General features: G+C 39.9%; 1 protein-coding gene across 15 annotated transcripts in view; it reads left to right on the top strand.

The window, feature by feature from the left end:
- Positions 1–24,924, top strand: part of EBF1 (EBF transcription factor 1) — a 315,044-nt gene that overhangs the window by 174,531 nt on the left and 115,589 nt on the right. For 9 of the 15 annotated variants that reach the window (XM_066977182.1, XM_066977183.1, XM_066977179.1 and 6 more), the window contains exon 8: positions 4,184–4,325. In XM_066977182.1, coding sequence (XP_066833283.1) covers positions 4,184–4,325 — 142 coding nt within the window. The remainder of the gene's footprint in view (positions 1–4,183; positions 4,326–24,924) is intronic. The other 6 variants (XM_066977181.1, XM_066977180.1, XM_048080411.2 and 3 more) reach the window with 1 other exon arrangement.

The raw sequence follows: 24,924 nt of genomic DNA, 5'->3' as shown, positions 1-24,924 counted from the left end.
CAAGTGGTGGTGAAAATAAAGACGTTGCTTGAGCCATTTCTGCATAGCTTTCAGAAGAGCAGCAAATGCAGGATTTACAGTTTTAACACTAATGACACAGCTTAAAGCTGGAAATCATCTTAATCAGATTTTCTCTGCCTATGCCACTGGATGTTGGGGACATCACAAAAATATCAGAACCCTCACTGTACACTGGAGAAAATTGAAAGCACAAGGAACATGCTATGTCTTAATCAGTTAGCAAAGCTTAATGGGCTGTGGTTAAAAATGAGGAGTCATGCAATGCTTAATTTTGATATATTAGGTGAGGTACTATAACAAATAAACAGGCTGAGTGCTAAACGTGGATAAATAGCTTGATCTACAGGCTCCTGGTCTCAGAATATTTTTTTTTAACTAAGCTCCAAAGCATTCACAACCGAACTATTTAATGGCAGTCAGAATAATTCATAGAGTTGTGATACGTTAATGCAGTTGATAGTGCCAACTTCATTGAACAAAGTTATAAACCAATGTGTTTCTTTCATACCCCTGTCTCCTCCGATGTTGATACAGGATTTAAATTCAAAATCTATGAAGGGCTGAAGCTAAAGCTCAAAATCGTTTTCCGTGTTTGCCTGTCCCAAATTAAAACTGTGTTTTGTTGACAAAATTTGGAAAGGTTTGAGATTTGGCAGGCCTGGTTGTCCCTGTGCTTACATTAATGTGTCAGCACCTCATTAATCATTTATTAAACTGTAGTGTGCCTTTCCCTCTTGCTATGGTCTGTGTTTTAGGATACCTCAGTGCCCATTCCACATCTACTTTGGCTCTCCCCTCCCCCTAATTTTATGATTTCTCCACAAATTAGTTTTAGCATGTGCTTTGACTTGAACATATCCGAATCATTTCAAAATCAAAATGAGGAGAGTGTAGTATTTTTTTAGATTAAAAAATATGAGCAGAACTTGTAAGTATGTAAGTGCTCTGCAGCAATCCAAGTATGTAACTGTGGCACACAATATTCAAGGAGTATTTTTTTTCTCTGTTAATAATTAGGGGTATTAATATTTCGTTAGTGCAGTATATCTTCAGTATTCTTGAATTAATGAGATTTTGTGTTTAAAGCATTAAGCAGTTTTTGCTGTTTCTTACAAGTGCAGTATGAATAATCATTTTTTTTTTCAGACAGACACATAAGAGTAACCACTTTTTTTTCTTTTTTTTTTTTTTCTGCGTTTCCTGACACTGGAAACAGTTTCTCTTGGGGATTCCTTTTATAGTTTCTTCTGCTAACGACACTGAGGAACCACACCAATGTGGTCTCTTTGTAGTAAATCAAACTCAGGAGGCAGGTAGGAAGACACTGTTAAGTAATTCAAAATCTGTCACATCAAGAATTTTGGAAACCTGAGGGGGAAAAATCAAATATAGCTTTACTCCCATAAAAGTGACCTCACTAGGATTGTTTCCATGAGTTCTTCCCTAGAAATGTGCATGGATAGAGACAGCTACTTACATACGTGTCTTTCACAAGTCGGGGACCTGTCTTGCTATTATTACTCTTGAATTGTTAGTTTTTGGAATGCCTTTTCTAGAAATGTTCAAAAGTTTGGGTTCCAGCACAGGATTGATCAGCTTCAGTGGGCAATATGTATGTACCTATATGTTTTTTGGGTTGGGGGAAGTATTTGACATTGTAGTTGTTTTTATTAATTGCAATAGTATTAATTTTCTTAGCAGACCCATAGAAGAAGATAAGGGGGAGGTATAAATCATGGAGCTATGACAGGCAATGTCAGCTAAGGATTTGGCTCAAAATCCCAGTTGCAAAGAATTTACAATGGATGCAAGTGCACAAGTAAGATTGCAAACCCTGAGCCACTTACTATTAGATCATATTTTATTGAAAATATCATAAACTTTATTCTATCCCTCAGGAATGCAAAGGATAAATTACTTTTGAAATCCCTTTTGGAATTTTATATACAGGGCTTTTTTTATTTTTTTTACTTTTTTTTCTTTTTTCTGTAGTTTGATTTCAGAACTTACCTACAGTACTTGGTGCTTTCTTTTTCCCAAATTTCCATCTGTAAGAGCTCTTGAATCATTTATTCTGTATTTTAATATCTTTCACTTATAACACAGACAAAAATCTACTGCCTGGAATGCCATTCTGAGGGATGGTTTTAAGATCCTTTAGATGTAAACTGTTCTCTTTTGTATTCCTCTTTTTAGAGACAAAACTTTGGGATTAGTTATAGGCATCTGAGCAACTTCACTTACTTTATATTTTTAAGCATTTTATAGGTGGTCAGAAGTAGGTGGAAAATATTTTGTTTAAATTTTTAAACTCAATTCAAGTGATGAAATTGAAATGTTGTAAGCGATCCTTTAAGTGTCCCCATTTGACCAACTTTGAGAGGCAGAAGCTTCCTGAGAGAGTTGAAGCAATGTTTGCCAATCCTTGTAAAGCATTTCACCTCTTCAGAGGCTAAAGCCTCTCAAAACCAAGAACAATTAAAGCAAGAGCCTTTCAGAGCGACTGGGGAATTCAGCAAAATAAATCAGAAATCCTCTGCCATGGCTCTGGAGGCTTGCCTCATTATAAGAGCAGATCTATTAGCCTCCTTGCCATTGTCTTTCATTTCTCAAGTGAGGTGATTCTAATTAAATTAATCTGCATGTCAATCTATCGGTGATCAATCAAAAGGGCTGAGGTCCCCCTTTGCGGCAGTGTGCTTGCGGCTGACAGGGGCTGATAATGGAGGAAGAAATAAACTGTCGAGCAAAGTTAATTAGTCAACATAATAGGTGGATTAAACAGGAGCTGCTGATTGCTGTTTCACATGTCGAAGCATGAGGTGGGAGCTGAAACTGCAATTAACAGACAATTATTATATTTGGTTGTAAGAGGTCGCATGAATAAACATATCTCTGTGGGTTTCAGTTTTTAATCCCTTTCCCTGTTTAATGTAAGGAGAAGTGTAGGTCATTTCTTCTGATTGTTTTAGTGGAAGTTCTCGAAGGCAGCGTGTACTCCTGGCAAACCAGCAGTCGGCTGAAGGCCAAACCCTTGGCTGGGTTAAAACCCCGATAATGATGTACTTGCTTGGGAAAAGGCTGTGGGAGGGGGCAGCTGAACAAAAGCCAGGGAGGCCGCAACATTGCACGGTTGGAGTGGGGTGGAAGGAGACCTGGGTTAGGAAGAAACCCCAGGTGATGATTTTGTGGCTCTGCTGGGAACTTGTCCTGCTCACCCCCCTGTCATTCCCTTCACTACAGATTGTGGCTCAGGTGCCCCAAGCCTGAACAGGGATTTCCTCTTGGATAGTGTCTGCTGAGCCTCAAGGTTCAGAGGTCCCTCGGGACCCCTCCAAGCAGTTGGGGCTCCTAAATCTTGACCCAACACTTACCCATTTGCTCCCCTCATACTGGCTCCTCTCCCACCCTGGGTTGCCCCCGGAGAGCAGAAGCATCAGACCCTGCCTCCAGGGCAGGGCTCCACAACCTCGCCTCAAACCAAGTCATAGGTGTTGACGTTGAGATAAATTAGGAAATACAAATAATGCTAACGCTGGTTGAATAGGTTTATGTTTTCCAGATCAAATCCCCACTGTCTAGCCTGCATGCATATACGAATGAACACACCTATTAGTACCCTCTGAGACAGAGCTCAGGAGAAACAACCTGTAGTCACTGTACCGAGCAGGGAGCAGTGTAGATGGTGGGAGGGAGGGAGGTGGAATGCAGCAACTGTAATTGCAACTTCACAAACTACACTTTTGTTTTCTTTTATTCTGAACTGATTCTCATTTGCAATGTCAACAGCTCTATCTACTTGAGCATGGAAACTGAAGGATAATTTAGGGTGAAACACAGCTGCCCTTGTACATACGGGAAAAATACTTAATAAAGATCCTCTTGTTAAAATGATGGTTAACAGTGTGCCGTCTGCCATGCAGCTACAAACTCTGCAATTTGACTTAAAACTGCATCAAAAGCTTTCGATGCCAAAGACCCACTCATCAATAGCGTCTCTTGTTAGATTTGTACAGCATAAGCACCAGTTATTATGTGAAATAGCTATGCAATTTTCTACAGCTCCCAGCTGTTATTTATTTAACTGAGTTTATTACACTCTGTGCTTAAAAAACATACATATGTATCTGAATGTTCCTCCATTTTGCTCTTGTGCTTGCAGGTTGTGGTGTCTACAACAGTCAATGTTGATGGCCATGTGTTGGCAGTGTCGGACAATATGTTTGTGCACAACAATTCTAAACATGGGCGGAGAGCTCGAAGACTCGATCCCTCGGAAGGTACGCCTTCTTATCTGGAACATGGTAGGCATATCATTTTCATTGGTTGGCATTGCTACTTTAAATGTGGATTTATTTGGTTTCTGTCTCTGACTACTGGTTTCAAGTTGTTGTGTAACAATCATTCCCTTTGGGACTGGCCTCCAAGTGGAATTCTTCAACTAGGTCAGCACTAAGTGTAGTTAAATGACAAACTAGTAGACAAATATAGGTGCAGAATCTATTCTGTGTGTTTGTGAAGTACGGTGATTTTTTATTTATTTTTGGGTTGAGTCTGTTTGGTACCCAAAACTGACCTTTTCCAAATTGCCTTGATTTTTGACTGTGCATCTAAAGGATGTTGCATATTTTCTGAAGTGCTCAGCACCCAAATTTGGGATTGGATTACTATTATCTACAGATTGCAGGGCTCTCTAGGAGATCCAGCTGTTTCTTTGAATTGTTATAATGAAAGCAGAGCCCTTTTGGAAATCCATCTGCTTACTCAAGCCATGGACGAATGTTCTCTTCTGGCTCCAGCTGTGCCAGCTGAGGAAGTTGCTGTTCCTCGCATGCCACAGCTGCTGGCCTCTCCTCCCTGCTGGAGGCTAATCTCTACCATAGACATGCCAGCCAAGATAGTCTGATCGCTCCTTAATCTCCTTCAATTTAAAGTAGTCCATTTGAGTTTAACAGTTTCAGCAATAACTCTTTGCCAGTCTGGCTTATTTTGCTGAAATGTTTGAAGGAGAAATGGTGCAAGGCAATTTGGCTGGCTTGTTTGAAAGCACAGTGAACACCAGTAAGGGTGGAATGGGGGCTCTGACTGGGAGTAGCCTTGAGGATAGTAATCTTTTCCAGAAAATCAACTGGTCCTGGATGAGAATATCTGCTGGTGACTGTAGGTGCTTAAAATGGGAGTTGTTGAGTACAAATGCACATTGAAAAATCTGGATTTGATTAACATTTTGTTTTGCTCTTTGTCCTCAAAGTTGATGACTACTGCTGAAAATAAAACAAAACAACAAAACAAACACCAAAAACAGAGGGCATTTCACTCCCCTTTCCCCATTCCAGCTTGGTAGAAAAACTCTTTGTCTTCAAAGCTGTTTGTAATCCTAATTCAATAGGTGCTTGCTCCCTCTAAGAGATGTGTGCCCTCAGCCTCTATTGAAGTTGTTGAGTGTAGAAGGCTCTAGTTCTTTATGCTGGTTTGTTTCACAAATATTTGCCAAGGATCTGTTGAATAATTAAATAGATTTTTCCAAAGAGTTTGAAGAAACCAGATAAAATTTTCTCCAGGAAAGTGAATGCCACTCAGAAATAATGTTCAGTAGATATGTTAAAAGAAATTATTAATAGCGAGAAATGGGCAAATGTATGAATTTCTACTACTCAGTGGATTCCTGTGGAAATAGCTTTCTATTCTGTTCCTGCTTTCAAGCATCAGTCCTGCAAGCACTTATGCATATATTTAAGATTATGTGCACATATGGTCCTGTTGGGATCAATGAGGCTTCTTGTGTCAGTAAAGTTGAGGGTATTGATAAGTGTTTGCAGAATCAGGTCTGTAGTTCACACTTACTAACCTAAAATTCTTAGCTCAGCAGCGTTTCTCATTATATAAACATAACTTACATCTGTATTTATTTAGCTCCAACTTTTTATGTAGGCTATGAGCCATTTTCAGCTATAATTCATGTTATAGAATTTTTTTCATCCTGCCAACAACCTAATTTAATAAACAAACCACTGTCATAATTTTTTTTGCTGAATTTTTGTAAGGAATGTACGAACTCTGTCTTTATTAATTAGCAGGAGGCAGAACATTACAAAAGGAAACTTCACTCTGTGCAACTTTGTAATCTTTCCATTAAGTCTAGTCTTTCAAAAACCTCTAATGTTTAGCTTATATTCCAGCTAGTGTAGGATTTTTTTTCCCCATTGCAGTCTTCTCAGTGCATGCTTTTGGTCAAGGCAATACTTATTTTCTCATACTTATAAATGTTCTGATTTGTGTGCATGGTGTAATAGCATCCCATTTTACCACTCCTACTACCTGAAAGATTCTGCCAGCAAAAAAAGATAATACTATGCTTACATATTTATACAAACTCTGGTTACTGTGCTACCATTAAAAGCTAACATCTGCAAACTATCTCCGTGTGTACATTTGGTGGGAAAGGTGATTTTTCTGATCTACTTTCTCCGACACCTCTTAAGCAACCTCATAAAGCCACCACTAATAAATTCTTACTTTTGAATGTAACCTCCATACTACAAAATTACACTTTTCCCAAAGGCTTGGTGGAGTCTTTCTTTTTAAGCTAAATCTTCTAATCCATCTCTCCAGGAATTCTATGCATATTTGTGTCCCAGGAGATGGCAAAATAAATAATAATAATGAAAAAAAATCCAGTAACTGTTTTAAATGTCAGTATTGAATGTCTAAAACACTTAACTGAGTGAAAAAAGTGGGCAAAGTCTCAACTGGGCTTAATGCTGTTGAATTCTGGGCAACCACCAAGAACTTTAGACCTGTTGGAGCAGATGAGAGTTTCCTTCACTGAAATTAATTTTCAGTTTTACTTTGAGTCTTAAAGTATATTATTATCCTCCTGGTTTTGCAATTTTTATCTTGAATAATATCTTCATGTGTAAGTAAAAAAGACTGCTTGTTTGTCTTTCCTCTTTCCAGCTTTCCTGGCTCCCTCAGGGGGAGGACAGATTGACCTGAACAGTATTTGTAAATGGTGAATCAGAAACTAACAGAGACATGGCTTGTTTGTCTCTGGTTTACTGCTCTGCTGAGCAGCTCCTGGTCACAGGTTTTGAAATGCTGGAGTATGCCCTTGACCAAATGTATTTCCGTGCACTTTTCTAGATATTTGACTCTTTAAATCAGATACTTGATCACAATAGTGATGAATACCTGACTGTGAGAGGACTGAGACTGGGAAAGAGAGGGGATGTATGAAGAAGGTGTGCTGGTTGCCTAGTTTCATTAGATCATATCCAGTTTATTTTTCCTTCCAAAGCTGTGTTGGGACATGCTGCTCTTTAACATGGAGCTGCAGCTTAAGTGACATCTAAAAAAGCCTTTGGATGCCAAAAAGCTAGAAAGGAAGCTTTACCTGCTGAGCCACTCAGGAGCCTAGTGTCTCCGCATTTGGGTTTTTACCATCTCATTAGCAGGTAGCCTGGATTATTTTTGGGACATGCAACACATCTCTATTTATATCTTGCTTGTCAGGCAGTAAAAGGAAAGTTCCTTTTCATATCTCATATCTCTGAATATAACTAGGAACCTAGATCATGGTTTCATTTCCACACACTGTCCTCCTTGAAACCAGTGGGTTAAGAAGCTCATATTTCAAATAAATATATCTATCTTTCAAGAGTAATAGCTGGCAAAGGCAAATTATTTCATGCATCTCTGTGTGGTATAAATAGGGTAAGCCACAGCAATCTGTGGTTTCCAGTAATTATCACTTTTTCATTCACAAATAGTTGGATCCTCACTTGTTTTATATTTATGGTAAACCAGAAGGCTGGTGTGGTTGACCTTTCTAAATTGTACACGTATATTAAGATATATAGTGAAGAGCCAATAGACCCCAACCAGTAGAATATGTTTCAGCTTGTAGTTCGTCCCAGGGTGTCAATTTTAAAAGCAAAATCTTTCCAATGCAATTTAAGTGACTAGCTTGTGGAAGAGGGAGTTCTGACAGGGTTTGCAACAACCCTTTTCAAGTTTACCAGCATGAAGTCCACTACTGCAGCTGTCTGCAAAGTTTTCAGTTATTACTGCAAAATAAAAAAAAAAAAAATCTTTTTCTCCCAAATCTCTGAATGATTCTAAAAAAATGTAAAGCCAATTGCAGCATCAGTTTCTCTATTATTTTTCCTCACTGGCAGAATGCAATGCCCTCGAAAAATGATAGCCCCTGAGACCCTGTCAGTTTGCATGCTCTAACACTTTATTATCTAATGATCTAATATGCAACAAGGCAAAGAAGGGGGTGCTTATCACCCTGACAGGATGCCTAAGAAAAGTGACTAAATTACTTTATGTACCATTAGCGCTAGCTGCCACGGTGTTCTCACTGTGAGCATTTATGCAAATATTCCTGAATACATTCAAGTGGCCTTGTCAGGAAGACGACTGACAAGCAGCTTAAATGCTTGTTTTTTTTTTTTAAAGGGACGGTTTTATTTCTTTTACTTTTCCTTCCTCCTCCTCCTCTGTAGGAGAGCACCAAAGAACTAGGTGGTGCTGAGGTTTGGTGGTGATTTGGTTCTGAGTCAGCTCAACAGCCGCAAAAGAGAAAAGATTCATGGTAGAAAGAGAGACAAATTATGAGACATGGTGTCAGAATTTGAAGATGGAAGCAAAGACAAACATGATTTCTAAAGTAGTGTCCAGCCATTGTTTTAATATGAAATATATAGAGATCTTTATATGTATATGTTAGTGGCTGCCTTGTAGTAGAAATTATAGAATATAGCTGGATTATTTGGTCCTTATGTTATGGTACCTGAGGCTGTCAAGCTTTTGCTATATTGTTTTAGTTCATGATAATAATGAATGATTCAGACTATTTGCTACCTGCAGGTGCAAAACATCCCACAGTAAATGAAAAGTAGTAGTTTCTGTGCCTCAGGTGGGTACATCAGGTAGATCCTCTTGTCAGCAGTGGGGCATTTAAAGAGGTTTGCTTGCCAATCCTGCCCATCCAGTCAATCTGAGATCCCACAGACACCGCTGTGTGCATGTGCACAGATTTGCCACTAAGATTGCTAGGCTGTGCCTTAGTAGACTATATATTTTTTCTATTTTGGTTAATAAAAGGGAAAGCTTTTTCCCCATCTTATAAAGTATTTTGATTCAACCCAGAATGCCTTGGTGTTGCATGTGTCTGTGCTTGTTGAAGAAATTGTTAATATAAGAATAATGACTGAAGGCAAAATATTAACAAGTTAAGAAAGAAGGTCAGTCTCCAAAATTTATTACATTTTGTCCCTCAGATGGTATAGGTCCAGCAAAGTCAAGGACTACTACATTCACAAACTGGTGCAGTTTAAACAAAGAAACTTTCATGTTTGTCTCATTGCATCTATGGGTGGAAGCACCTGTTATATCTTAGTGCCTCACTTAGGAATGTTTTCATGATTATGTGAAAAATATAAACACACAGGCTTTTTCTGTACCATATCATTCCATATAGAGGAATGCAGTTGGCTTGATTTATTATTTAGAAGGAAAATATTGAAAAAAAATATTAGGATCCTACCACTCTACTTGAGGGGATCTTGTATGTTATTCTGAGTTACGTCTGCTTTCTAATTTATTTTCTATGAGGGAAGAGTACCTAGGGTTGTTGGACATCTCTATGCATACACAAGGGAAAAAATGTGACTTTCAGAACATTGCACAACATGGATAGTAATAACAGTAAGTGAGCCTTGATATACTGAAGGATTGCAAAACTTCAAGCTGGAAATCATTTTCTTTACTTTTGCCAAGTTGTCTTTCTCATATCAGTTCTTTCATAAATGCAGTGACTCATAAATTCAGGCAATTTTTTTTACATAATGGCTTGCTATGTCTTCTTGGAGCTTGACCTCACTAAGTGTATAATATTAACCTCTTCACTGCCCTGTGGCCTTACTGTATGTTTCTAATATAAGCGAACACATCAGGGGTGGATTACTCCAGTATGTGTACTCAGATGGAGGTAGAGTCCCTCCGAAGAGACAAAACATGTCCAGAAAGTTAAGGTGCTACACTTTAGAAAATCTCTAAGTAAATAAAGACTACAATATGACCTCAGCAATATTTTACCTCCAGAGACGATTGAAACAAATGCCAAAACTGTGGCAGATTCTCTGTAGTTTGCCAATATTAATCCAGGACCTGGTCTCTTCCTAAATGGTATACATCAGGTCAGGGAAAGGTTATGGGCTTGAGTAATTCCTCGCCCAGGAATTGCTGGATGAGGTTTTCTGGCTGGTGCTATGCAGGATGCCAGGTTGTGTGATTGTAATGGTCCCTTCAGGAGTGAAAACACTATCCTTCAGGTTAGCAAAACACAGCAGAGCTCTGATTCACATGGCTCCAAAATGTGTTCACTAAATTACGCCCCACTGAATTGTGCTGATGATTTTTGTAATCTTCACCAGAGCTGAGTAGCTGCCTGCAGGCCTGTACCCCTGCTTCTTCTTTGGCCATTACTGAGAATTTCACAAGAACTGGGTGGGTGGGAGGGTGGAGCTACCCTTCTCCCAGCCAGTCACGTCAAACAGAAAGCAGAAAATCTTCTGTTTCTATTTGTCTAGGTCATAAATCAGTCATTAAGGAGAGGTGCTTAAAAGTTTAGAATATCTGGTTGCAGCAATTTTGATGCTTCAAAATTTATTTTTAGTCTGAAGCTAAATGAAAACAAGATTTAAACAATTTCTTGGGAGGCATATTTTTGATGGTTGATTTGGGAAGGAGATTCCAGAACTTCACTTCTGCCATTAGGCTGCAAGTGTTTAATGAAGTTGGAGTTTTGAGCTTGTGATAATTTTCATCATTCAGGCATTATTTCATAACATGTATGTACTAACACTCCTGCTGCCATGTCACAGGAGACTTAAGAGAGACCATCTAAAATATTTTAATCTTTAAGAAAAAGAGTTGGTTTTATGTAATGGCCATGGAAATGTCTCCTGAAAAGTCAAGTTTGGGTACTCAAGTTACCATAGTTAGAAAGAATTCCTGCTCGACAGTCACTCATTAGAGATCACATCTAATTGAAAAAAAAAAAAAAAAAAAAACGAAAAAAAAAACAGAAGCAGGAGACACCTTAATTTTAAACAGATAAGGTGTGGCAGTTTCTACCCATGAGCAGGTGCCCTTTATGTTTTTCAAACGCATAAAAAATAAAACAGCCCTTCCCCCAGAATATCTAAATGATGTCACGCTGTGATATGTTGTTACCCTCTATTGTTATGAGAATGTCATGAATTCATGGAAAAATAGTACCTGGATGAAGATAGAATGCATTTTGTGAATTTCCCAGAGGAGCTTTCAGAAGTGTGCTCCCAAAATTACAAAAAAGAAGAAAACACGGGGAAAACTGGCATTATAATTTGATAGAGATTTGTGTAAAAATATCTTTTGTTACAGCAAAACAGACTGATAAGAGAGAAAAGTTCAGATGGAAATTTTCCAATCACCATGAGAGTTGACTCGTATTTGTAGAGCTGGCCCAACTGCTTTCTGAAGGTTTGAGGTTTTCCTCCAGACCTCAGAGGAATTGGAGTACGGTAATGCATGTAGAAAAACCTTAGCTGCTCTGTTTGGCAGAAACTTCACAGCTAGCAATACAGGAGAACATTCAGTAGCACTCAAATAGGCAATGAATATTCATAGATAATGAGCATTCATTACATTTCAATTTGCTTTGCTGGCCACCATGTCACTAATACAATGGCATCATAGGAGAGAAGAATGACATTAGGATTAGAGAAATGTTTGCTAGATGTCGCACCGTATGGCAGTGAAGTTTTGCCAAACGTTGTTTTTCTAATCTTCCAAAATGTGCACACCAGTAAATTACAAAACATTATGTTACTGTAATATGGTTAATATTATTTCTAAACAAATTACTCCGACTTAATGTTTTTGTTGTATATGTATGTAATGTTTTATTATGTTGGGCAAAATTTTTTTTCACTTCAGTCCCCTACTGATATGGGCAGAGTACAAAGGAGAGGATTTTGTGAATTGCGATTTGTAAACAAAGGCCAGGAACTTGTGATGTTTTGAGGATTTGTCTGAAAAAGGTCACGATTATCAAAGACCAGTGTTCACAGAACTTTGCCAGTATCTGGACACTTCCAAATCTTTCACACTAGGTATACCCCAGTATTTGAACAGGCCAAAGCAATCAGTGATGTTGAGAGGATTCTGTTCCCATTATATCCAAAGCTATCAATCAGTTGAGTGCTGACAGTCTAAGGATTTAAATTTTGTGTATTTGAAAATTTTCCACCAAATTGTCACGTGGAATATTCTGGTTAGAAAACTTCACAAATAATGAACTCAGTGTTTTTGCATCTCAGGTTGCATGTCTTCTCGTTGAACTGAGAGAAGACCAGTGTGAGCATTTAAGTCTCTCGCTTCCATCGCAGGGTGCCTGCTGAGAGTTTCACCAGCAAAATGAGTATTTCACAAAGTTCCTCCACATTCAAGGAAATGAGTTAATAGCATAAACTAGGAAACTGATGCAGAAAATGGAACCCACCAGGGTGGGAAGTTTGGAATGGTTATTCTAATCTGGGTTGCCATCTGAAAATTATTAATGTTAGTAATAAAGAATAAAAATAAACTACTAATAATTAATATTGGAATGGAGACAAGCTTTGTGTTTGGCCCAAATCCAGAATACAAGAGTTTCAGGAGTGCCTAGCATTGGGAAAAGTGTGCTTTCATTAAAGCCAGTGGTACAACTTCATAAAGTGTTTCTGAAAATCTCAGCCCAAACTGTTTGCTGAGCATAACCAGAAAGCTCTGCGTGTCACAATTAGTCCTTTCTGTTTCCCACCTTCATTCCATGAATTTATAGTTCACTTTGTGACAAAACAAATCCTTAGTGTGAAAGTGACTGTAATATAAGCAATACTGGTTTATGACCTCATTGAGTGAAGTGGGTAGGGTTAGGAAGTTTATTAAAAAGATTAAAAAGTTTTATGAAAAACTTCTCTAAAGTTTAGCAGTTTGACTTCATTTCTCAAAAGTACTTTATACAATTAGATCTGCAAGTTAAGGTGCAAGGGGCACTGTGAGATGCTCGACAAGATGCAGTCCTTCATAACATGGGTGTTAGGACTTTCTAAACTTCTGCTCTGTTTTTGTGGGTCAGAAGGTCACCCCAAAATGTAGGTACCCCAAAGCAATCATTTGGAACTTTCTTGGACATAAAGTCAAACTCAAAGCACCAAATTGCCTAAAGCTGCATTTAGGTGTTTAGTGGGATTGGAATCACTGGATAGCTGGATGCTTCCAAAACTCTCATCCCAAATACTTTTAAAGTGTGTATTTTTTAGTGTACTACCACTAAGTGTCTGTTAACAATAGAAGGAAATTCAGAATTAATTATTTTTGGTTAATACCTTTTCATTATTTCTTTGTGGCAACTCTCTCAGAGGTTCTGTACTTACCCCATACAAGAGCAAAACGTTTTTCCCACAGAGGTCCCTGTTTGTGCTGTGCAGTGGCAGCAGGCTTGCTAAATCTCCCCTGCTGTTGGGGACTGCACGTACAGCTCGTGTTGCTGTTTGCTGAAAACCCGGTCCTGCATATGGAATTCATAGGTTTGGTGTTATCTGATCCACGCTGAAAGGGAAGGCCAGAACGTGGAGGTAAATTGCAGGCCTGACCACAGAGCTGCTTGTCTTCCAAACTGCGGCTTTAGTTTGCGGGCTGGGGTTTGAGGTCACAGCGCTCTGCAGCAGCACATTCAGGTGAGAGCGTTGCTCAACTTCCAGGCCTATTTGAGGGTGTGAAGGGGCAAAAATACAGTATCTGATCAGATACGGCCCTTCATAGCACTGAAAGGTAAAGCAACTCTGGTTAGGAGCCCTTTGGGGAAAAATACGTCTGCTTCTTGTGCAGCAGAAAACCTTCCAAGGGTTATGACCTTGGGGGTGATTGTGGGTACTGCCTTTTTATCCAGCTGTGCATCTGAGAGGACAGAGTTGTCTGCTGGAAAGCCTGAAGCCAGGTGCCTGGTCAATATCAGCTGCCAAATATTTCTTACAGGCTTACTTCTAGCTGCTTCCTACCTCTGGTATTACGGTTTCATCTTGCTGTGGTCCCTTGGTGCTTTTGGGAGCCAAGGGGGAGCTCCCGGGTCTCCAGAAGTCCAGAGGTGACTGCCCATTTCTGCCCATTGTATAAAGGAAAGGAGATCCTAATTTAGGCAGCCTGACTCAGCCAGAGCTGGAGTCTGGCTTTTTACATGCTGCAATGTCTGAAGTAGGTGGTCTGAATATGGCCCTAAATAAATAAATATAAACATAGCTTGACTTTATCAGACACATTGAAAGAACAACTTCTCTAAGCGTTTGTAGGCTTGAGTCCAAAGTACTCCCTCCTCAGATTTTCAGCATGCTGGTTTTATGTGGTGTCATTGCTGGACAGATACTATGAACTATAAATATATTTTTATGCTGGTGTTTTTGCAAGTAAAGCCTAAATGGCTGGGAGGGGGAGCTTGACCCTGCATTCAGTGCAACACAAAGAACAGAGGAGGAAACGGTCTGAAAGACACTGCACAGGAGAGACAAGGGGGTCTCAGTCTTTGCAGCGCAGAGAGGGATTCTGCTTGAAATTCAGTTCAGGTTACCTTTTCTCCATCTCTGTCCCGCTGCCATCGCAAACATGGGCTGAGCATATATTGCATTCCTGAAGCAAACCTCCCAAATAACAACAACAACAGTAACAAAAAATTTGTTTATTTTTCTTATCCATCCTTCCCACCCCGGGTAGTCATTGCTTTGTAGTACATTTCTGGCCAGAACAGCAATTTAGTGAAGCCTTCTGACCATTGCGATGCTTTTCTTACAGAAAAGCCGGATTCCCTACCTTTTCCTTTGGCCCAGGGCCTGGAAACCTGAGGCCATCCATCGGACCTGGGTCTCTCGGTTGGCAGCTCCGCCTAACCTGTCACAGAGACAGCCTGAGCACAGTTTTTGCACATGATGAATATGGATCTTTGCTGCATCTGGCAGGCTGCAACAATGAATGCAGAAGACTGTCATTAATAGATAATAAAAGCAGAAAGCAACAGTAATGGGAATAAGCTTTTCTTTACTGGGACTGATTATTACTTTTATGTTCCTGGCCTGTGAGTGGATCGAGGCACAAATAACAGCTACCAACGCTATGTGCACGCATGTGTTTCGTTGTTGGCTGTTTTTTAATCTGGAATATTTAACCATGATATCTTCAAAGTGCAATTGTGTCATACATTCTCATACACTAATAGATTTCAAAGATGAAGAGCCTTGCTGCTTTATATTTAGTCATGCCTTCATCTATAAATTTATGGCAATACTATGGTTTAATGAATTGAACAAGTCCCAGAACAACAACAGAAATGCTTTTTTGTTTGAATTTAGATATTGCGTACTTTGTTCTTCAAACAAATAATAAAACCAATATGTTTCTTTAGTGGTAAACTTCAGGCTAACTTCATCTCACATTACTAATCAAGTACTCAAGGATATGTTTGTGCATACACATGTGTGTGCGTGTATGGTGAACAGGCGCTTTCAGTCTTGGTGCTAAACATAGGCTGAAAATTCGTATTCTGATAGCGATAGGCAAACCTCCGAGAACAGATGGAGCAGAGTTCAGCACAAAGGTTTAATCCTATCAGGATGATTCCTGTATGGCCATCTGGATAATCCGGCGCACAAATTCAGCGCCTGTTAAAAATACGTCGTAGGCCAAGATTAGCATCAGAGATTTTCCACTAGACTTGTTTGTATTTGACTTTATGATTCTCAGGCTCCAGAAAATTGCATTAGGGAGCAGCCTGTGATTTGTGAGAGAAATCAGATGAGGAATAAGAACTCTTAGGGTACTTGAATTTTCCTCGAAGAAACTGGATTACTGGCACTCCCTGTCCCTGCCACAACTGCTTTGTGTTTCTACACGGGTTGTTCTGTTTCTGAAAGACGATTACTGCAAGCTCTCTGTTGTGGGCAGACTTTCTCAATTCTGCTGAACAAAGAGACTTCAGCTAGAAACTAATTTTAGTCAGGGCTCCTGGTTTTGTCCACATGAAATAAGTCGTTTGTTGTAGAATCCATCTCAGGTGAACTTCTTACTGTTGTGCTGTGTAACATAGCAGGGGTCTTGTAACAGATTTGGGGAGGTAGATTAAAGTTTAATCAGTGCTAATATTTAGTTTGGGGTAGTGACGATTTAGATTTAGATTGAACTCCACGTTTCATCTAGTTAATTTCCGTGCGTTGCAGAGCATCTTTGACTAAGTCTTGCCAGTGTGGCCGTAACATGCCAGTGTACATCTGAACATCAAGACTTGCTGTTGTCCTCGGGACGCTGAGATTTTTACACCTTGCAGGGACTAGATGATGTGACTTCAGAACTTTTGTCTAGGCCTGTGTTCTGCCTCTAGAAAGATTTGCTGTGAGAGATTTACAGTTTTGATAAGGAAATTAAAAAAAGAGAATTTTCCCCAGTTTGCTTGCTATAGCCTTCATTCAATCCCTGCATCATCAAAAAATAGAGTAAGTGGAACCGGGGTAGTGGTTAAACAAAGCATAAATTTAGAAATAGTGCCCACTTGCTCTTCTGTTAGATTGGGATTCAGCAAAACAGTAAACCATAGGGTTAACATTAAGCAAATGACTGGTCCTGTCCTATAAAATGCTTCGCTGGTTCAGGACCCCAATTAGCAGCGTTGAAGGACCAGGCAGTTAAATAGGGTTTGGGGTATGTGAGCTATGTGGTGATGTTTGTTTTGACAAACTTTTAGGGTTGATTTATATTACACATTTTGGGCTTCCATTCGCAAGGTTGGCTTCATCCTCACCCAGAAATTGCATCAGTGCGACTATTTTTAAACTTTAGTGCACTTAAACAGATGCAGTCTCCTTTCTGGACATGTTTATTGTTTTTAAAATAGTCATATTGGCTTAGCAGAGCCCTGTAATTTTATCAGCGGAAGTTAAATCAATAGGAAGCAGTTGAAAGTGAAACAGGGGAGGCATACAGGATTTTTTCATTGTTTTACTAATGTAACTTTTAAAGCCCAACTTCAGATAAAGCACCGCAATCTTGTGTGTATATCACACCTTAGCCCTCTGCATGCTACTGCTTTCAGTGTCCTGTCTTTTAGAAACAAACACTGTTCCTGCATCTTTGTGAGTGACTCCTCTGCACCTTGGATGGAGAAGGAGTGAGGAAAAGGAGGTGCAATAATCTGGGGGCTCGTCATGAAGCATTTCTCTCACCTGGGGATAGAACGTGCCTCTGCATCCTGAGAGGGGAGTGTGCACTGCAGCAGTCACTGGGCTGCCGCTTGGGTCTGAGCAAACTTGCCCCCATTTGAGGAGATGGAAGCACTGCCAGTGTTTTGTATACCCTATGTGATACTTTTGGATGTACTGTTTCTCCTTCTGAGCCTGTGTGTTTATCCCTGGCACAACCGGGCTGCCCAGGGTACCAGACAGTGTGTCAGCCCTAGGGCTGGAGCGAGTAGCTGCATCGGTTCAGGCAGAGTACTATGCTTGGTCGAGGGCAGACACAACCAGTCTTTTGTGACCGACTCAAAATAATAATCTTCTAACTTTGGGGTAAAAATAATGAATGCAAAAATTATAGTTTTAAACCTACTTGAAATTTCCTTTTCTTCTTTTAAAATAAATTTTGAAATGCAAATCTTATTCTGAAATATAAAGTCAGAAGAGTCCATTGAAAATATCACAGTAAAATTGTTAGGCTTCTTGAAATATATACGTAGCATATATATTTCAATAGTAGCTGCATATATATTATTAATATATGTATATATTTTGGCTGAAGCTATATATTGAATTTAACCAAATTTTCAAGTGTTTTTGCAACCTTATGTTTTTCTTGGTGAATTTATTATTTGCCAAAGATGATTGAGCTTTCTTTTGGAGGTCAATTTTTACTGAGTTGTAGCGAGGTAAGGACTCTTACTGCTTTATTCATTTTTGGAAAGCAGGAAGTACCTCCAAAAGTCAAAACCAACCAACCAACCCCCCAAAACTTCCTCTGTGATGTGAAGGGGTTTAAAAAAAAGAATGAACATGCATTTCTTGCAGTCACATAGAGATTACAACTATTATTTTTTATGGAAATGTTTTAAGTAAAATGCATAGCATGTTTGGGAATTTTTTGCAACAGATCTCTCATTATTCAGATTTGCGTCCTTTCACCGTGTAATAGTGTTTCAGACAGCTATCAACAACTGAAAGCTTTGGATATCCTTAAGGAAAGAGAAACACAGAGGACTCAGTGAAATGTAACTTTGGTATTTGAGGCATCAGCAAGGATGAAAGAGAAGCACTGGCTTAGGTATTGATTGTAGGTGGAATATTATGCCAGGTAATTTACATTTTCAATTCCCATTAATGAGAACTCAGCATCCAAACGGTTAGGCAGAAAATCACAGCCGATACCTTTAATTTCACTACTTGAAAACAGAAGCAAAGGGAAACTTCCCTCCCTTCCCCCAGTCTGGAGGGATTGCACGACGCATGTATTTTTGGTTCGGTGCAGACGTCATGAAGTACCAGGGGGAGGTTTCCATTTTTGGCCGGGTGTTGTAATCTTTACAGCTTGTAAACGGTAAGTCCCAAATATTGAGATGCTGTAGAGTAGGGAGCTGGGAAGGGGTGGTGGGGCATTACATCCTCATGCCTGTGTTGCATAAAGCTGCATGAGTTATCTCCTTGAGAGGGAAACCTCTGTTACCCTGTTTCCTGCACAGCAGCTGCTTATCGTCAGGAGAGAATAGGAGAGAGAGCAGGCTGTGATATGAAAAAGGAAAGCAGGAAGATCATCACTTTACTAAGATAAACAGCAAATGCATTGTTTAGCTTGAGAGTGAAGATTTAATGCTCTGGTACAATATGTAAAAAACTTGCCACATTCCCTTTCCCTGAAGTTAGCCTATGACTAACCCTTTGGGCTGGTCCTGCAGACATTTCCCATCCAGGCTGGTTTGGTAAACTTCAGTTCAGTTGCTTTCAATTGCTTGTGCTGGATACGACTCCAGCAACGCCTCCTCACAATGGCATGGTACAATTGCATCAGCACAGAAACTTTTTAGGGTTCACTCTTTTTCAGCATGCTTGAAGGATGTACTCCAGTGCACATCTTTGGCTCCAGAGTGCCATGGGCAAAGAATTTAGGTTCAGGTCATTCCTGGACACTTCCCTCCTCAGAGGTGCAAGCTCTGCATGATTTCAATGGCTATGGGCTACCTGTAGGTGGATCTACACAAGATGATACAGGAAAGCTTTAGAAATCCCGGAGTTAGCACTGGGTTGCTGCTTTATCCGTTTGATTCTCTGAAATGCTGAGTAGTCATAGCCTGTCAGTTCCTGAAATCGGTAGATTGACATTAGTATTTCTGCTATTAGCTCTTGTACAAAGTTGAATGAGCTCTGGACTGCATGGGGTGGTCTACATGTAACCTAAGTGTCTTTTGAAATGGGAAAACCCATTTTCATATACATTACATAGCTCTTGGCAGCATTGTGCAAAGCACTGCCCAACTATCTGAAAAAAATCATGTTCCTTATTCTGCAACTTTTTCAGCTGGGTTTTTAAGTGCTTACTTAAGTGGTTTGTTGAATTGCAACTTGAATAGTCATCGTTTTGAGTGCTTAATACTGATTTTTCTTGATGCTCTGAAAATTGTTAGCCTGGCAAAAGTGTTTAACAGGTTGCAGGGTCAGACCCTTAATCTGTGGCACATTTATATAGTTAGCCTGGAATTGGGTTTTACCCAAGGAAAAAAAAGAAAATTAAGTTAAACTCCAAATATTTTCAGTACTTCCTCTAAGATATAAATTCACTCTTTCTCTGAAATCCCAATTTTGACTGGCTTTATGCAGCTCTCCTTGTGTGTCACAATACTCTAAAAGAGAAGAAAAATAAAAGCATGTACCCCATCATTTAAAATCCTGTTGTGATGCAGCAACTGTTGTCAGAGCCTCATCTGTGGAATAATGGAGAATGAAACCACACTTCGTGATAAAAACTGCAGGCGAGGTCATTCTTACAGTCACTAGCACAAACTGGATATTAATCATAGTGCAAATACATTTCAGAAGCTGAATAAGAGCAGTCCCAGAGTCCTGCTGATAGCCGTGCATCCCACTAATTCACCTCGGTGAAAATGTACCTCTAAGCTCAATTAACCCCTATTCCAAGGCCACCCATAAACTTTGTGGTAAATATGTTTTTTTTCCCCCTGCCTCTGCTTTCTATCAATGGAATAGATCATTTCTGTTGGGGGATAAAATGCTCTCTGCTTATAAACGCGGGTCCCTCATTAAGAATAGGAGAGGTCCAGGGTGTGTTTGTAAGGGACTTCTATCAGCAGCTCATTGATTCTGCAGCTTTGGATGTTCGATGCTCCTGAGGGCATCTGCTGCTGCTTCTGTCTCCAGTTGCTATTTGAGGCAGGTAGAAATGCCCAGGAGGCAGACGGATGGCGATGTTGGGGGGAGAGGGATTTCCTCCTGCAATCGCCTGCACACAAGTTGGTTGTTAAACATGTGCAGGAAGCTATGAGGAGACGTTAGTGCTGTTGTTTTGTTATTATTATTGTTATTAGTATTATTAGTACCATTATTATTCTCCCTTCTAAGCATTGTTCAGAGGCAAATTGGAAATGTGGTAATTAGGCCCTGGCTGGTAGTGTAGTATTAGTGTCCTGAGCCAAAGTTCAACGCCCTGAAATGAAATTTAAACCAATTAATCTGTTAGATTTTTATCGCTTGTCCGTGTTTTCTCAGCAATTCCCTCAGCACGCGGCCTTTGATCAACTCTCATACAAAAGCTAAAATGTGTGACTGCTGCTAGCAAGATGGGGCTGACATTAACATGGCACTCATAAAACAATCAGAGCAGTGAAGCCCTCAAACAGACAGGGCATAGTAATATTTAATAAAAGCGCACACATAATCTTCAGAATTAGCATTTTGTGCCTTGCAGTACCTTTGGGAGAAGAGCTTTTATTTGTGGAGTGATCATTATTATAACAAAGAAGAGCTACCTAATAATTTCCACTTTAACTCTGCAATATGCCACAAGCATTTCTGAACCATTATGCTAAACTGTGGCGGGGTAATCATTTTATTGTCACAGTTTGAAGGAAGAAAAATCCCCTGTATATGGGTAGCTAGGGGAGCAGGGGAACACTGGAACACGCTGGTGCATACACACAGCAAAAAACTTCCTTTTAGCTACCCATGTGCTGAAGTTGGTGCCTAGCATACTTTGTATGGATGACGGCAAGATTTTAACAGCATATATGCTAAGGAAAGATGAAGATTTCAGAAGGACATTGTTCTTCTTGAAATTCATTAAAAATACTTTTGCTCATAAATCCGTAAAATTTATTGATAGAGACCTTAGCTTTGAAGTCAGAAGCAAAATTCCCATTGGTTTCCATAAGTTTGGGACTTCTCCCTCTAAAATCTATGTCGGTTAACTCAAACCACGGAAGCAGCGCAATAAAATATGTCAGATGTTAACACCGAGTTGTCTTGATATTATGCAAAGGAGAGCAGCTCATTAAGGCTCATAACTGCTAGGCCATTCCAGCAGGTGGAGGATGTGGCTGCATCACCTTCAGCGAGGAGCTGCAGGTTGGAGGGGTAATAGTTTTTCTTTAGTCCAAGAGAATTTGGAAAACATACAGTGAATATGGTTTAGTAAACCCAGGCAACAGAGAGTTTCTTTAAATCTTATCTGATAGTTACCAAACTCTTTTGTTTCCAGTTATAGTTAGATTCCAACTGTTCATTAAAAAGAAGAAAAAAAAAAGTTTATATATGTAAGAATGCGTATTTATTACATTTTATTATAATTCTTCTCTGGACTGTCTGTGAAAGTCTGTCTGTGTTATCAATAATGTTTAGTTCATTGCCTTTATTTGAAGTGGCCTAAAGTCTTTCACTGCATTTTTTTTTTTTTTTTTTTTTAAATAAATGATGCTTTGGTGTTACAGAAAGGCACCTAAAGTGATAATATTTTGAAACAATTTTTTTTTTTCTTGAAAATGTTAAAAAGTGTAATAGCTAATTTCAGATAAAAATTTTGGAGCCTTGCATGCTGAGGAAAAAAAAAAAAAAAAGTTCTGTGCTTTGGTTTCTCTTGGACCAAAACAAAATGTGAAAAAATTAAGGTCTCCAATGAAAAGATTATTCTGCCTAGCTCTGTTTTCCTAGGGTTGCACAGAAGTAAACACCTTCCAGACTGCACTTTGAAAGGTGCCAAATGATTAACAGAAGAACTATGAAGAGCCGAGGGCCTGAGCTGGCCAGACATGTGTACCAGGGGCGTAAACAGAGCTGAGGTCAGAGCACTGCCCCCTCCCAGTGTCACCTCTGGTAGTGCTGGCAACCGGGACCCGATTCTTCCATCATCCTTCCTGGTGCTCCAAGAAAAGGGCCTGGGAAGCACAAAGGTTTAGCAAGACCAATGTCCCAAACAACACTGGTTGTCACAAAGATGTCATTGTGTAAACATGTTTTGTGCCTCCAAAAACAGGTAGCAGTCTGGGTGCCTCCGTCAGCGTGTCTCCTTGGGCGTCACTAGGATGCAGCCATCGGAGCGCCTTCCCTTGCGGGGCAGCACCTTCATGCAGCCCTTCCAGTCTTTACAGAGATTTGCATTTTAAGATAAAAGGGGGAGCTGTGTGGGGAAAGCTGGGAACTCCCCCTGGGTTTTTGTGTCAGTCTCAAGGGAAAATAACACCCTGAATTTTGGGGGGAGCACACAGCACTCTCCTTGCTTCTCAGGTAGTGCCTTTCTTATTAAACTACCAAGTCCTGACTTTGTCTCCTCAGAGGAGATGTCCTGGGACATTGCCAGCAGTTTCATTGAGGTGCATTTGCTTTATATTTAAATAAAATTACACGTGTGCGTGGTTGCCTTGACTTGGTGAGTGATCATATCCCATTGAAAAGCCCACAGCCCCAATTCAGCACAGGGACCTGAGCATCTGCTTGAAGCCCTACTGGTCGTGATGGGACTTGGCACAGATTTGATATTAAACACGTACACGTATAAAAGATCAGGTTCGAATACACAAACAACACATGGGGTGCAGCATCTTGCACTCAGTAGTGCAGTGTAGGTACTGCAAAGAACATTGCAGGATAAGCAGCAAGACCTTTAGGGGGGACCTGCAACTGTAAAACAGTATTTTGCATTCATTTTAAAGATAAATTTCATCTATAATTTTGAAGCCTGCATATGTTTTCTGTTAATGGCTTATGGTCTCAAACAGCTTTTATTCACTGGTATTTAGGAAAGAAATGTTGCCTATACTCTTTAAGAAAAGTAGCTTGTTCTCTAACACATGGGAAACTGATTATCTTTGGGTTTTATTGTGGTGTGTGTGTCCACAATCAACTGGAAATACTGGAAAGGGTGTAATTTGGAAGTGATTTTATTTTTTATTTATGAAAAGCTTTGATTCTATGAAAGGCCTAGATGGCATTTTGAAAAGCTGCTTTCACTGTAAATCCATTGCTGTGAAAGGAAAGCATTTGGTTTGGACTTTGCAATGGTTTTATGTACAGTTTTATGCAAGTAACTTGAATCCAAATTAAACATATTGAAGTTACTTCTGTGTGTGCGCTGCATTTTCATGATGGCAATGTTAGGATGTTTCTTTTGTTAGCTCATGTAAAAGTTAACGGCTGTGCTCTGCCAAGTTTGAAGCAGAGTAGTGATTTTTTTGTGTGTGTTTGTGTTTTTCGCTGGAGCTGGCATCCCCATCAGCTTAAGTAGTGGAAAACTTTGTGCCTGACACTTACAACCTTTTGTAGGTAGGAACAGGGTCTGTTTGCTCACTGCACATGCTCTCCATCACTGTAGCAGTGCCCACAGAAACGCTTGCTGTTCAGGGTGACTCAACAGCTCCCTTTCCAGCTCGCTCCTGCTCCCCAGCTTCGTGCCCGCCTGTCCTGCCCAGGGGCTTGAAGGAAGCTTCTCACCAGCCTCACTGATTCTTGCCATCAGCTCAACCAGCCAGAACTTCATTAAATAATCATAAAGATGCACAGTATCTCTTAAACATTTTGTTGCTGGAGCATTTTAAAGCAGACTTCTGTGAATTTCTTAATTTACTGTCTTTACATTTAGAGGAAAGCAGAACAAGGGCTGTGCCACCATGCAACCACGTTAAGTAATTCATGGGTGCAAGGGTGTTTCCCTGGGTTGTGCTCATGTGCGGGTGGCTTTCACACCCCTGTTTTCCTAGCAAGTCCTTACCCGATAAAGTACCTGAGTGCTCTCCCTTGGGTATGTCAGCAAATACTCAGCGTTACAAGCCAAATAAGCAGCTCAGACAGCCTTTTGACCAAGTGGCAATGGACAACCAAATGCCAGCAACCTTACAAGAGGTATATATGCAGATGTATGATATGTAGCTAATGAAGTCCTGCTGATTGACACCTGAATGACATTGCAAGCCTCAGTGCAGGCAATGGCACAGCCCTTCTTGTGTTTTCAGTGGATCCCGCCTCTTTTGTGAGCGGAGGCATAGGTTCACAGCTAAAGGAAAGTATCAGTCTTTTCAACATTGAGGCTGACGGATGGAGTTTTGTTGCTCCTTAAGGTATCCGTTTCTTGTAGCTAATGAAATTGTGGAGATACCCTTTTTACTTAAAGCAGTACCTAATGGCACAGTGTCATATTTCTCCCTCCTGCAGTTTTAGCAAGGAGAAGTGGGTGGTATTTGAGTTGGAATTACTTGTTTTCATCAACCTGTAAGGCCAACCTGAGACTTGACAGCTGAGAATCATCCAGGGCTTTTTGGCTTATTCAGATTGTTTTTACAGTAGTGTT

This window comes from Anser cygnoides, chromosome 14, assembly GCF_040182565.1.
Source record: "Anser cygnoides isolate HZ-2024a breed goose chromosome 14, Taihu_goose_T2T_genome, whole genome shotgun sequence".
NCBI classification, from domain to species: domain Eukaryota; kingdom Metazoa; phylum Chordata; class Aves; order Anseriformes; family Anatidae; genus Anser; species Anser cygnoides.
This window is presented reverse-complemented; position numbering and strand designations above follow the sequence as displayed.